This window comes from Geotrypetes seraphini, chromosome 5, assembly GCF_902459505.1.
Source record: "Geotrypetes seraphini chromosome 5, aGeoSer1.1, whole genome shotgun sequence".
NCBI lineage: Eukaryota > Metazoa > Chordata > Amphibia > Gymnophiona > Dermophiidae > Geotrypetes > Geotrypetes seraphini.
Window position 1 is genome coordinate 271190539 of NC_047088.1, and position 14326 is coordinate 271204864.

General features: G+C 45.6%; 1 protein-coding gene across 8 annotated transcripts in view; it reads right to left on the reverse strand.

The window, feature by feature from the left end:
* The window catches only part of STK11IP (serine/threonine kinase 11 interacting protein), a 227018-nt gene that overhangs the window by 147873 nt on the left and 64819 nt on the right, over positions 1–14326 (reverse strand). For 6 of the 8 annotated variants that reach the window (XM_033945669.1, XM_033945670.1, XM_033945676.1 and 3 more), the window contains one exon: positions 7985–8088. The exons of the other annotated variants lie outside the window; for them this stretch is intronic. In XM_033945669.1, the coding sequence (XP_033801560.1) occupies positions 7985–8088 (104 nt within the window). The remainder of the gene's footprint in view (positions 1–7984; positions 8089–14326) is intronic. 8 annotated transcript variants of the gene reach the window in all.

Below are 14326 nucleotides of genomic sequence, written 5' to 3' on the forward strand. Positions count from 1 at the left end.
AAGGTTCTGGCGGGTCCTATTAACAACTTGTTCAACAAACCTCTGGAGACGGGAGTGGTTCCTGGGGATTGGAGAAGAGCGGATGTGGTCCCTATTCACAAAAGTGGTCACAGGGATGAAGCAGGAAACTACAGGCAGGTAAGCCTCACTTCGATTGTTGGAAAAATAATGGAAGTGTTGCTGAAAGAAAGGATAGTGTACTTCCTAGAATCTAATGGATTACAGGAACCGAGGCAACATGGCTTTACTAAAGGTAAATCTTGTCAAATGAACCTGATTGAATTTTTTGATTGGGTGACCAGAGAACTGGATCGAGGACATATGCTTGATATAATTTACTTAGATTTCACAAAACCTTTGACACAGTTCCTCATAGGCGGCTCTTGAACAAACTTAAAGGGCTAATGTTAGAAACCAAAGTGGAGAACTGGATTAGAAACTGGTTGACGGACAGACGCCAGAGGGTGGTTGTTAATGGAAGTCGCTCAGAGGAAGGAAAGGTGAGTAGTGGAGTCCTTCAGGGTTCGGTGCTGGGGCTGATCCTGTTCAATATGTTTGTGAGTGACATTGCTGAAGGGTTTGAAGGAAAGGTTTGCCTTTTTGCTGATGATACCAAGATTTGTAACATTATCTTTTGTCGTATCAGGCAGCATTATGGGGCAAGGATTTGGAAAATCTAATCATGTCTGAGTTCTTATGAGAAATTTTGAAGAAATTTAAAGACATACTTGTTTGTTTTTTAAAAAAAACTTTATCTTTATTGAATTTTCAAAATTAACACAAGATAACCTTGCATCAAAAAAAAAACAGCTGCATTACGATACAAAGTAAATCCCAAGAAAAGAGAAACAAAAAATTATTAAAGCCTTCTTAGACCACAATCCATGACTGGAGAGGTCCTGGAAAATGTGAAGAGAAACAATAATAATGTAATAAGTAATATGGAATTGGATTAGCAGCAGGTTCCCTATATTACATTAATTAACATTATCAGTAGACAACTTCTTCAAGAAATGCGCGCAAGTGTTCAGGTAAATAAAAAACATTTAACTGCAAGGTATTTAACAAAACATTTACATGGATAAGCAAGCAAAAAGGATGCGCCCAGTGTCAGTCTCAGTTCTCATTGCTAGAAAAAGTTTACGTCGCTCTTGTGTTTGTCTTGCAACATCTGGGTATATCCAAACCCTTCTCCCCAGAAATGGTAGTTGAGAGTTCCGAAAATATAATCTCAAAAGGGAATTTGCGTCTTGCTCAAAAACAAAGGAAACTAATAATGTATCTCTCTCTCTGGAATCTGTAATTGATGACTCTAATATTTCTGTAAGATTGAATTGTTCCACAGCTGCTCCTAGTTCAGGTGTGGCTCCTATCTGTTGACATACTTGTTTCTTAAAAATTTGGGTAATTAATTTCCATGTTCATAGACATTATATTTTAGTAATCTATTCTGTGAGTCATTAACTTACATAATTTTCAATTTTTTCAATTGTACACACTATTATAAACTTTTGTTAACCGCATAGAACTTCACGGTCCTGCGATATATAAGTTGATTGTTATGTTAAGTTAGTAGACACCGAGAAGGGAGTGGAAAACATGAAAAAGGATCTACAAAAGTTAGAGGAATGGTCTAATATTTGGCAACTAAAATTCAATGCAAAGAAATGCAGAGTAATGCATTTGGGGATTAATAATCGGAAGGAACCGTATATGCTGGGAGGTGAGAGGCTAATATGCACGGACGGGGAGAGGGACCTTGGGGTGATAGTGTCCGTAGATCTAAAGGCGAAAAAACTGTGTGACAAGGCAGTGGCTGCTGCCAGAAAGATGCTGGGCTGTATAAAGAGGCGTAACCAGTAGTGCAGGAGAGAAGCAGGAGGCGAGCGGAGGGGGACAGGAAAAGCCCAGAGAGAAGGGAGAGAAAGAGAAGCAGGGGCAGCGGCGAGAGTTAGCTCCGCCCACCCCCAACGCCATCTACTAAAGCTCCCCCTTAAAAGGGGAGGGGCCAATGGCGCTCAGCTGTTAGGCTCTGAAGGCAGCTGAGAGGAGCAGAAAAGAGCAGGAGGCAAGCAGAGGGGGACAGGAGAAACCCGGAGAGAAGGGAGAGAAAGAGAAGCAGGGGCAGCGGCGAGTTAGCTCCGCCCACCCCCAACGCCATCTACTAAAGATCCCCCTTAAAAGGGGAGGGGCCAATGGCGCTCAGCTGTTCGGCTCTGAAGGCAGCTGAGAGGAGCAGAAAAGAGCAGGAGGCAAGCAGAGGGGGACAGGAGAAACCCGGAGAGAAGGGAGAGAAAGAGAAGCAGGGGCAGCGGCGAGAGTTAGCTCCGCCCACCCCATCATCTATTGAAGCTCCCCCTTAAAAGGGGAGGGGCCAACGGCGCTCAGCCGTTTGGCGCGCAAAGGTGAGCATCAAAGGCGCTTGCCTTAGCGAGAGCACCTTTGCGAAGGGCCTCGAGAAGGGACGAACCACCACTAAAGAAGAGCAGAGGGAGACCACAGCAGACGCAGAGGACTTTCAACCAAGCAGACCCAGCAGGTACAAAGACACACAACTAGGCAACCACAGCAGGTACAGAGGCACACAACCAGGCAGACACAGAGGACATAACAGGCGCAGAGGATAACCACAGCAGGCGCAGAGGACACACAGCCAGGCAGACACAGAGGACAAAGCAGCCACAAAGGACACACAACCAGGCGAACACAGAAGACACATCAGACACAGAAGACATCCACAGGAGACTGGCAAGCGGGCAGCAATGGAAGCAGCAGACAGAAGCAGGATGTTGAGCTACCCAGTTTTCTGCACCGTCTGTCATATGTATGACTACCTCCCTTCTGGGAGGCAGTCTTACATATGTGCTCAATGCGGAGAACTGGAAAGCCTGAAGAAGCAAGTCAGACTCCTGGAGGGCAGAATACTAGAACTGGAGGCACTTCAAGCAGTACAGGAAGAAGACAGAAATGCAGAGATCATCAAGATGGAGGACACCATCGAGGAAGAAGTCCGGGAGCTGGAGAACTTCACAGAAGAGGCATACAGAGAGGCAGTGGAAAAACACCAGCAACAGTGGAACTGCCGGGATACACCTACAGAGAGTGTGGACCACCAGACGGACAGCCATCAGGAGGAAATGGGGGACACAGCAGCAAGATCAGGAAACAGCAGAGGGAACCCACAAGAAGACATACACAAGGATGAGAGGAAATGGACAGGAACGAAGGACATGGACCTACGGCTGGAGAGATGGACATACACCAAGGACACGGACTTGCGGCTGGAGAATCAAGAGAAGATAGAGAGGACTGCAATCGTCGTGGGGGACTCTATCATTAGACAAGTCGACAGCCACATAACAAGAGGAAGACTGGATCAACTGGTGACCTGCCTACCAGGAGCCAAGGTAGAAGAAATAGTGAGCCGCATCGACAGGATCATCACCAGTGTGGATGAAGAAGATACGACGGTGCTGATCCATGTGGGGACGAACAACATGAGCAACAGGAACTACAACAGAGAAGTACTGAAGGACCAGTTCCGGATGCTAGGAAGGAAGCTGAAGACCAGAACCCAGAGGATAGCATTCTCGGAGATCCTGCCAGTACCCAGGGCAGATGAGAAGAGACAGATGGAGCTGCAAGCAGCCAACATGTGGATGCGGCGCTGGTGTGAGGAAGAGGGATTCCACTTCGTGCGCAACTGGATGACATTCTGGGGGAAGAGCAAGCTATTCAGGAAAGACGGACTGCTTCAACTAATAGCCAATCTGTCAATCGTATCGGGAAAGATTCTGGAGGACTGGAAGGGGTGGTTAAAGGGTTGGAGGAGCTGCCATACAGCGAAAGATTAGAGAAACTGGGCCTCTTCTCCCTCGAACAGAGGAGATTGAGAGGGGACATGATCGAAACATTCAAGGTACAGAAGGGGATAGACTTAGTAGACAAGGACAGGTTGTTCACCCTCTCCAAGGTAGGGAGAACAAGAGGGCACTCTCTAAAAGTTGAAAGGGGATAGATTCCGTACAAACGTAAGGAAGTTCTTCACCCAGAGAGTGGTGGAAAGCTGGAACGTTCTTCCGGAGTCTGTCATAAGGGAAAACACCCTCCAGGGATTCAAGGCAAAGCTAGATAAGTTCCTGCTGAACACAGACATACACAGGTAGGGCTAGTCTCAGTTGGGCGCTGGTCTTTGACCGGAGGGCTGCCGCATGAGCGGACTGCTGGGCTTGATGGACCCAGCAGCGGCAATACTTATGTTCTTATGAAGGTGTTGATGCCCTTATACAGGTCGTTGGTGAGGCCCCACTTGGTGTATTGTGTTCAGTATCTGGCGAAGGACACAAAAAGGCTTGAAGTGGTCCAGAAGAGGGTGACAAAAATATAGGAGGTTTGTGCCAGAAGACGTATGAGGAAAGACTGGATGTCCTTAATATGTATACCTTAGAGGAAAGGAGGGACAGGGGAGATATTATTCAGACGTTCAAATACTTGAAAGGTATTAACGTAGAACAAAATCTTTTCCAGAGAAAGGAAAATGGTAAAATCAGAGGACATAATTTGAGGTTGAGGGGTGGTAGACTCAAGAGCAATGTAAGGAAATTCTTCTTTAGGAAGAGGGTGGTGGATGCCTGGAATGCGCTCCCGAGAGAGGTGGTGGAGATGAAAACAGTGATTGAGTTCAAAAAAGCGTGGGAAGAACACAGAGGATCTAGGATCAGAAAATCCAGTCAAACCTCGGTTTGCGAGTAACACTGTTTGCGAGTGTTTTGCAAGACGATCAAAACACTCGAGCAAATCGTGACTCGCAAACTGAGGTTTGACTGTATATTCTGATTCTGGATCCTTGGAGAGAGCCAGAAGGCCTTGAGCATGCGCAGATGCTCAAGGCCCAGCCCAGGCAAAAGGCAGGATCTTCATTCACCTGCACCGGCACGTCCTGTGGGTTGATGTTGCGTGCCAATGCCAGATGGGGTAAGGGCTTTTGTTTGGGAGGGCGGGGGTTGTTGGTTCGCGGGGGGGTCAGCAGAAAAATGAGAGAGGGATAAAGATGCTAGATCTGGTGTAGGAGAGATAAAAATGAAGAAAGCAGTGAAGCTGGAATGAATGTTGTAAAAAGGAGAGAGGAGGCACAGGCTGGATGGAAAGGGGAGAGGGACATAGAAAGAAGTCAGATACATATGGAAGGGGGAAAGGGCAGACAGTGGATGGAACGGGCAGTCGCTGGAAGGAAAAGAGTGAAAAGATGAAAGCAGAGACCACAAAAGGTAGAAAAAAATCATTTTATTTCTATTTTGTCATTACAATATATCAGATTTGAAATATATATCCTGCTAGAGACATAACTGGGGACTGCAAAGCCTAACACAATTCCTGACATGTGTTACTGCAGTATTCTGTTAGCATGATATTTCTGTGTAGCATTCTGTAATAATTTGGCTTGTTCAGTTTTCTTGATAGTAGAGGGGATATATGTGAAAGGGAGGGGAGACAGGGGTTTTGTTGGTCTTTGCTCTGAATATTTATATTTATGAAATGACAATTGTACAGAATATTATTTCTTTTTATACTTTAATAAAATACGTTCAATATAAAATCATAACTGAGGCTTGTGCAGATGGGATCAGATGGTTTGTGGAGACCAAGCTTGTGGAGACGGGGCGGAAACGTGTTTTTTTTATTTCGGTCTTAGTAGTTTGCTGGTCCACAAAAAATAATTATTTTATTTCTGCCGGTCTATAGGTGTAAAAAAGGTTGAAAAACACTGCTTTAGAGGGGAGATATGATAGATATTTAAATACCTATGTAATGGAAATGCGCATGAGTTGAGTCTTTTTCATTTGAAAGGAAACTCTGCAATGAGAGGGCATAGGATGAAGTTAGGCGATAAGCTCCGGAGTAATCTAAGGAAATACTTTTTTACAGAAAGGGTAGTAGATGTATGGAACAGTCTTCCAGAAGAGGTAGTGGAGTCAGAGACTGTGTCTGAATTCAAGAGGGCCTGGGATAGGCACGTGGGATCTCTTGAAGAGAGAAAGAGATAATAGATAATAGATCTAGATCTAGCAGACCCTGTTGAAAATATCACGTTGAAGATAAATACTCCAGAGAGATGACTATAGAATGAAAGACAATGATGGAGTGGCCAGCACCAAACCTGAGGACATGGCCACCCTTACTTACTGGATCTAGAATCAAAGCTCTGCACAGAAAGACTGAAGTAGAGCTTGGGCATAAACAGGAACTGTGCAGACATCACAAGATCGTCTGTGCTGACCTTTGCTGGCTGTGGCTCTCAAAGCAAGAACAATTTTACAATAGTAATAGGGCAGTGAAAGTGACTGCGCAGGAAAGTCTTCAGCACATCATATGTCCTGTAATGGCAAGGACGAAGGCTGCACCATTGACTGTCCAGAATGGGGGTCCAGCAAGAGCTGTGCACTTCAGACCAGGGAACCTCCAAGAGCTGAAAAAGGGTGGAGCCAATTCCAACATTTGATCCTGGGTATCTGCTGTTCCTTGGTAAGGAAGTCTCCACGTTCATCTTCAGGGACCCTGCAATGTTCTCGGTCATGTTGACACCCAAGCAACAAAGGCAGACTGGAAACAAGAGCAGGGCAGTTTGTGCTCTCATATATAAGAAGTGTATAATGAAAACTTTGGTACGAGGCAGTATATATCAAGACCCATTCCCTTTGTTTCACATGTGCTCAGCAAAATGGAAAAATTAAAAATTTAGAAGTTAAGGAGACTGCTGTGTACCGAAAGGCCACACATGCTCACAATTTCACACTAAATTCTGGCTGGATTTTCATTGCTATAAACACCTTGATTAGTTCAGATATTGTACTGATGTGACACGTCACTAGTCAAACTTCACTGAAAAGCAAACCAGGAAGGCATAAATGCAACAAAACAGGTCTGGTGTGTTTATCTGTACACGACTCAGAATGGAGCTTGATGTTTCAAGAGGCTGACAAGATGAAGGGCAGAGGTGATGTATGTCAGTAACAAAAATTTCATGCACGAATATAGGATGTCCGGGGCGGTACTTGGAGAGACCTCCCAGTAAAGAGACTTGGGAGTTATGATCGACAAGTCGATGAAGCCATCCACGCAATGTGCGGCGGCAGCGAAAAGGGCGAACAGAATGCTAGGAATGATAAAGAAGGGGATCACAAACAGATTGGAGAGGGTATCATGCCGTTGTACTGGGCCATGGTACACTCTCACCTGGAGTACTGCATCCAGTACTGGTCGCCGTATATGAAAAAGGACACGGTACTGCACAAAAGGGTCCAGAGAAGAACGACTAAGATGGTTAAGGGGTTGGAGGAGATGCCATACATAGAAAGATTAGAGAAACTAGGCCTCTTCTCCCTCGAACAGAGGAGACTGAGAAGGGACATGATCAAAACATTCAAAGTACTGAAGGGAATAGATTTAGCAGATAAAGACAGATTGTTCACCCTCTCCAAGATAGGGAGAATGAGAGAGCACTCTCTAAAGTTGAAAGGGGATAGATTCCGTACAAATGTAAGGAAGTTCTTCTTCACCCAGAGAGTGGTGGAAAGCTGGAACGCTCTTCCGGAGGCTGTTATAGGGGAAAGCACCCTTCAGGGATTCAAGACAAAGTTGGACAAGTTCCTGCTAAACTGGAACGTACGCAGGTGAGGCTGGACTCATTTAGAGCACTGGTCTTTGACCTGGGGGCCGCCGCGTGAGCGGAATGTTGAGCACGATGGACCACTGGTCTGACCCAGCAGCGGCAATTCTTATATTTTTATGTCTTAGCAGCAGCAAATAAACTGACATTCTCACTGAACAGTACTGAAATGTACCTGACTGCACAACTGTTGCTAATTCCCTTGGACAACCTGTTAATTAATCCCCTTCCATGCATCCAAAGGAAAGCACTATCCACCCCCCACCCCGCCCCAATCTGTAATTATCATCTCTCAATAATCATGGCCTCCCATCTTACCGTCTTCATCTTGTGTAGCAGAAAGAGCGGAGATAACACGGCATGTTTCAGAAGTAGGTTATATGAGAAATCCACATGTTGCAGATTCACAAGCTGTTCCACACCTAGATACATAAGAAACATTAGGGTCTTACCTCAGTAATCTTCTTTCTTGTAGATGTGTCTAGTGGTCCTGAAATTATAGGGTTCTGTATCTCAACTCGCAAGTTTCTTGCAGAAAACTGCCAATCATGTTTTCAACACCACCTCCTTCCCAGGGAGCTGCTCCTGCCCCTTCAGTTCGTACAAAAGCAATCAAGCAGTACTGTAATAAAAGACATAACTGGAAGGAAGAAAACAAGGAAAAATCCCCAGCACTGCAATGCTGTTCTGCTCTGTAACAAACATAGCAATCAACATTATAACATTCAAAGTTGTGCAACCAGCACTGACCAGTAAAGAGCTCATAGTTACTCGCATATCCTTCTATCAAGCAGAGACTTAAAACAGACTGCGGAAATCTTCTGTTCTTGAGGATTTTTTATGCATTCTCTCTCTTTTTTAAATCCTCTCAGCTCCTCTAAGAGACAGAGAATTCTTCAAATCCTGACTAAACCTAAGGCAGAAGGCAGGCAAAGCCCAATCACAGAGCGGGGCTTCAGGACCACTAGACACGTCTAAAAGCAAGAAGATTACCAAGGTAAGAACCTAATCTTTCTTTTTAGTGCAATGTGTCTAGTGGTCCTGAAATGATAGGGATGTACCAAAGCAGTCCCCAGAGTCAAGGTTGAGTCCGCTACACCTGCCTTTAAGACAGAAGCTCCAAAAGCAGCGTCCTCCCTATAGAACCTAGAGAAGGTATGGAGCGTAGATCAGGTAGCCAATCTACAAATCTCCTTGGGCGAAGACAGCCCTAGTCTCCACTTTCAATGCGATCAGTGGTTGTTTAATACAGCCCTATGTGGCGTTGTGCCTTCTTTCTTGTGGTAGAGTACAGCTGTTTACTACAGCCCACATATGCGGAGGAAATGGCCATTTTAATCCATTTGGAAATCGAAGCTTTAGACGCTGGCCTCCCTTTCATTGCATGATTGGTCAGAACAAAAAGGTGATCTGAAAGGTGATACGCATTGGTAACTTTGAGGTACCGAAGAAGCACTTGCTTGACATCCAGCAAATACAATGCTTTATCCTTTTTCTTAGACCCCGCAGGGCAAAAAGCAAGCAAACAGACTTTCTGATTGACGTGGAAGACTGAGACCACATTCTGTAAGAAGGACAGAACCGTGTGTAGGGAGAGCCCTGCTTCTAGGACCCTAAGAAACGGTTCCCTAAAGGAAATAGCTTGCAACTTAAGCCTTCTCCACTGCTCTCTCATCCCTCTCCTCAACTACTATATCACATAAGACTGTCAACGAAACCGTTCTCTCCTAATACCATTCTCTTCTCTAGAAAACCATAAGGCAGAGATAGCATAGGCTGAGACTTTGCTCATAACTCTGATAAGATCATACACAGCATCCACAATGGAAGAAGCCACTGCTTGCCCTAGATTGGTAGCATGGAATGTTGCTACTCTTTGGGTTTTTGTCAGGTACTGGTGATCTGGATTGGACACTGTGAGAATGGGCTACTGAGCTTGACCTAGTAAGGCTATTCTTATGTTCTTAGTTCACCCCAGAGAGGCGAATTTAGGGATCTTCCTTATCCTTTGGGTCCAAGGAATGAGATAGGTGGGTGTGACAAGCACATGCCATAAAGGAAGACTTGGGTACTGCCTTAATTCCTAAAGGCCAAAGCTTCAAATTGACGCTTGAGGAGCAAGTCTACTTTGCAGTCCAGAGGATCCTTTAACATCAGGCAGGGAGGTTCGTTTAGTGGCCTGCGCCACCAGCGTTGCTGGAAATCAGATACAGCTTAGCAATAGTTCTAACCACTTGAAAGAATCCCTCTGGTGACTCCAGGTAGTCAGTGACCAGCTTCGTGATGTCCGGACGCAATGGGAAAAACATGGTCAGAGCTACAGAACTGCTCATAACTGAGCGTTGAGCAGAGGAAGCTAGAGGAACTTCCAGTTTTAACTCTTGCAGTGAGGTGGAATAATGCTCGAAATGTAGAGGCCTTGAACAGCCAGTACACCATAGGGTCTTCCTCCTGTTTGAGGGTAGCTACCACCTCTTGACCACTGCCTTCCTGCAAAGAAGCAGATTGCCAGAAAAACTTCATCCTGGGACAAAAGTGGCATAGAATCGGAGTTTCCATCCTCCCAATCAAGGACAAACTGAACCTCCTGGTCCAGGTCTGTGTCCTCTTCTGGCGAGGCGCATGTTGAAGGGAGAACCTCTGCGCCACTGCCACTGGTGCGTTGCTAACAGATGCCAATGACCCTCGGAAGTTCAAATAGCATTCCACATAAAGGCTCACAAAATCTGGGTGAAGCCTTATACTTGGGATCTCTTGCTGGTCCTCCTGGGCTCTGCAGCACCCATGTAACTGTGCTTGGTCAAAACATTTTCGGAGGGTCCTGGAAAGGATCTCTTCTCCCGGGGACATACCTCCTGCAGATCCCCAGCCCTGAAGGACTTAGAGGCTGAGCCAGAGGCTCCCGCTCCTCTCCCACATGCTCCATCGCACGTGGAACATGGACACTCCTTGGCTGGCCATTCAGTGCAAGTCTGGAAAGATATAGGGGTAAAAAGGTCTGAGGAGTCCATCCCTGTCAATTTTAAGCAAAATTGAGGGGTTTTGAAGCAGATGGAGACTGCTGTCACAGAGAAGTTCCTGTGACAGCCAGAACCCCTGCTGCCAGCCCAACTTTAACACAACCTGTTCCCCTTTCTAGGACAAGAAACAAATCTGCAAAACTTATGCCAAAGGCTTAAGTCCCTTCAGCTGTGCAGGGGCTAGGGGACAGGGCAGTGTGATGCCAGAATCTGCTTTATTATCCTATTCTTCTTTTTGGAGCATGGTGGAAAAGTCTGCTTTAAACCTCCAGCCATGCTCTCTGACCAGGGAAGGGTTAAAAAGAGGGGAGGATCTGGCAGACGTGTTTCAAGCATTTTAGTCTGTCGTTAGGAGAGACCATGCTAGGCAGAAACTTTACTGGGATAAATTCTACTCAACTGGGAGCATGAATACAGGATGTCTGGGGCAGTACTTGGAGAGACCTCCCAGAAAGAGACTTGGGAGTTATGATTGACAAGTCGATGAAGCCGTCCACGCAATGTGTTGACGGCGGCGAAAAGGGCGGACAGAATGCTAGGAATGATAAAGAAGGGGATCACGAACAGATCGGAGAAGGTTATCATGCCTCTGTACCGGGCTATGGTGCACCCTCACCTGGAGTACTGCGTCCAGCACTGGTCACCATACATGAAGAAGGATACAGTACTACTCAAAAGGGTCCAGAGAAGAGCGACTAAAATGGTTAAGGGGCTGGAGGAGTTGCCGTACAGTGAAAGATTAGAGAAACTGGGCCTTTTCTCCCTCGAACAGAGGAGATTGAGAGGGGACAAATATCAGGAAATTCTGCTTCGCACAACAAGTGGTGGACGCTTGGAACGCACTCCCGGAGGAGGTCGTGATGGAGACCACCATTCCGGGATTCAAGGGCAAGTTGGATGCACACCTTCTCACAAATCACATTGAGGGATACGAGTAAACAAGGTTTCTCAACAGGGAACACCTGGCTTGGCCTCCGCGGGTGCGGGTCGCTGGACTGGATGGACCTAGGGTCTGATCCGGCGAAGCCATTTCTTATGTTCTTATGACATGATCGAAACATTCAAGGTACTGAAGGGAATAGACTTAGTAGATAAGGACAGGTTGTTCACCCTATCCAAGGTAGGGAGAACGAGAGGGCACTCTCTAAAATTGAAAGGGGATAGATTCCGTACAAACATAAGGAAGTTCTTCTTCACCCAGAGGGTGGTAGAAAACTGGAATGCTCTTCATAGGGGAAACAACCCTCCAGGGATTCAAGGCAAAGTTAGACAAGTTCCTGCTGAACCGGAACGTGCTCAGGTAGGGCTAGTCTCAGTTAGGGCACTGATCTTTGATCAGAGGGCCGCTGTGTGAGCGGAATGCTGAGCACGATGGACCACTGGTCTGACACAGCAGCGGCAATTCTTATGTTCTTATGAGTCCTAATGAGCATGAGCAGGAAGAGGAACGTGAGCCACAGCAGAAACAGCCCAAAGCCAGAGAGCTGGGAAACTGGATTCCTTAGCCTATGCCCTGTAGCAGAATCCTACCAGAAGGGAACAGGGAAGTCAGGTACAAAGCTCTAAACAGAAACGATCTTGGGGTGGGGAATTCTCTGGGGAGGAGTTCTCAATTTACACCCATTGGAAGGAGGTGGGGAACAGGCAGCCGAGGAAGAAAGCTGTGTAGAAATGGGAGAAGATTTTCCTGGATTTAAATAACCCAGAATATATGGACTGGAGCCTTGAACAAGAGGGAAATGTAATGGATATCTACATGGATGAATGAGTAGGTTAAAAGTAAATTGGAGTATCTATATTTAACCAAAGTGATCCTAGAAATTGAAAAGTGTGAAACGAAGCAATGCTAGAATGTAGAGTGCTGCATGCAGATCGGTGGGGGCAGAAAAATTATGCCAAAAACGGCACATGGAGACCTCCCTGAAGGAAATAAAATCACAGGGAAAGGGGTTTTACGAAGTTGAGGACCTAGGCCCTGTGGTCAGAAACCTTTAAATTCAACTTTTGGGGATTTCCCAATAGGCTACAATAGATTTACTCACTGTGCCATGTCTGCATCAGCATAGGAATTTAGCTGGAATCATTGGAGAAAAAAAATCTGCCTCACAGATTCACTGGACAAACCTGGTCTTCTGGCTGCCGGTTGGTCTGAGCCTCAACCCTCGAAAAACTGCACTGGCCCACTGTTAGTCTTGGGTGAGCCGGAAGGAGCCAAACAGCCTGCCCTCAAGCTACTGAGTAAATAAGCGAACAGTCCATGAGCTCAAAAAATATACACTTCCCCCTCCGTATTCGCAAATTCCGTATCTATGGATTCGCTTATTTGCGGTTCTAAACCCAAAACCCATTTTAATTTTTCAGGCTATTTTAAGCCCTGTAAGCCCCCCACCCCCCTTTAAGTCTTACCTGGTGGTCTAGCGCAGTTGTTCTCATCCCTGTCCTGGAGGACCACCAGGCCAATCGGGTTTTCAGGCTAGCCCTAATGAATACGCATGAGAGAGATTTGCATATAATGGACGCAACAGGCATGCAAATCTGCTCCATGCATATTCATTAGGGCTAGCCTGAAAACACGATTGGCCTGGTGATCCTCCAGGACAGGTTTGGGAACCACTGGTCTAGCGGATTTTTGGGACAGGAGTGATCTTCCCACGCTCCTGCCCCTTGCAGATCGCTCACAGGAAATGGCTCGAGAGACTACGGGAGCTCAAGGCAGCCATTTCCTGTGAGCAATCTACACGGGGCAGGAGCGTGGGAAGATCGCTCTTGCCTGAAAACCCACTAGACCACCAGGGAGGAGCTTACAGGGCTTACTTTAGAATGGAGTATGGAGTCTTCATATGTGGCTCTCTGATTGGTCAGTTTCCTTTGATGTATATTTCCGGTGAGGACGTCACTTAGCACGATACAACTGAATATATTATTTTAATCGGATGAGCAACGGTGGCTTCGAAGAGTTCAATCCGGATGTGCATGAACTGGTTTTGTACTGCTTTGTGGGTGTTGGGAGACTATGTCTGGAAGAGTCGGTGGAGTTGGTCCTGCGAGTGATCGGATGTTTCAGATCTGGGCGCTGAGGAAGATGAAACATGGCGCATGGATAAAGGAATAAGATGGAACGATTCAGTGGAAGCGTGTGCCAACCTGAGTTACGTCGCCAAAATGATGCAGTATGAGGAAGGGACGTAACAGTTGCTTTGTGCTGTATGCCTTGATTTTAAGAGGTGTTTCCTTTTTCTACATAACTGAGAGTTTTGTGAATCTTTATTTTTTATTAATTTATTACTTTGGTTTCAACTTTGGGTGAGGATTCTTTGACCCTTTTCTGAATATTAGCTGAATGGGCTTGGAGACATGATGTTAATTGAGATATAACATAACTTGTCCTGATATTTTATTCTTGAATTTTGTCTTTTTAGTCGTCTTTTAGTTGATTTAAAGGACTCAAATTTCAACAAAAGGTTACACAAATACTTTATTTTAATTACATTAAGGCAATATATAGTACTAAAATAAACTAAAGTTACGTTTTTATATTATTCACAATCCATTTCTTGAGTTCACATATAAAGAAAGGATGTTACATTTGCAATAAGTAGCTGAAGAAAGTAAAGTCCATTGTTTGAAGTTTCTTTAATTT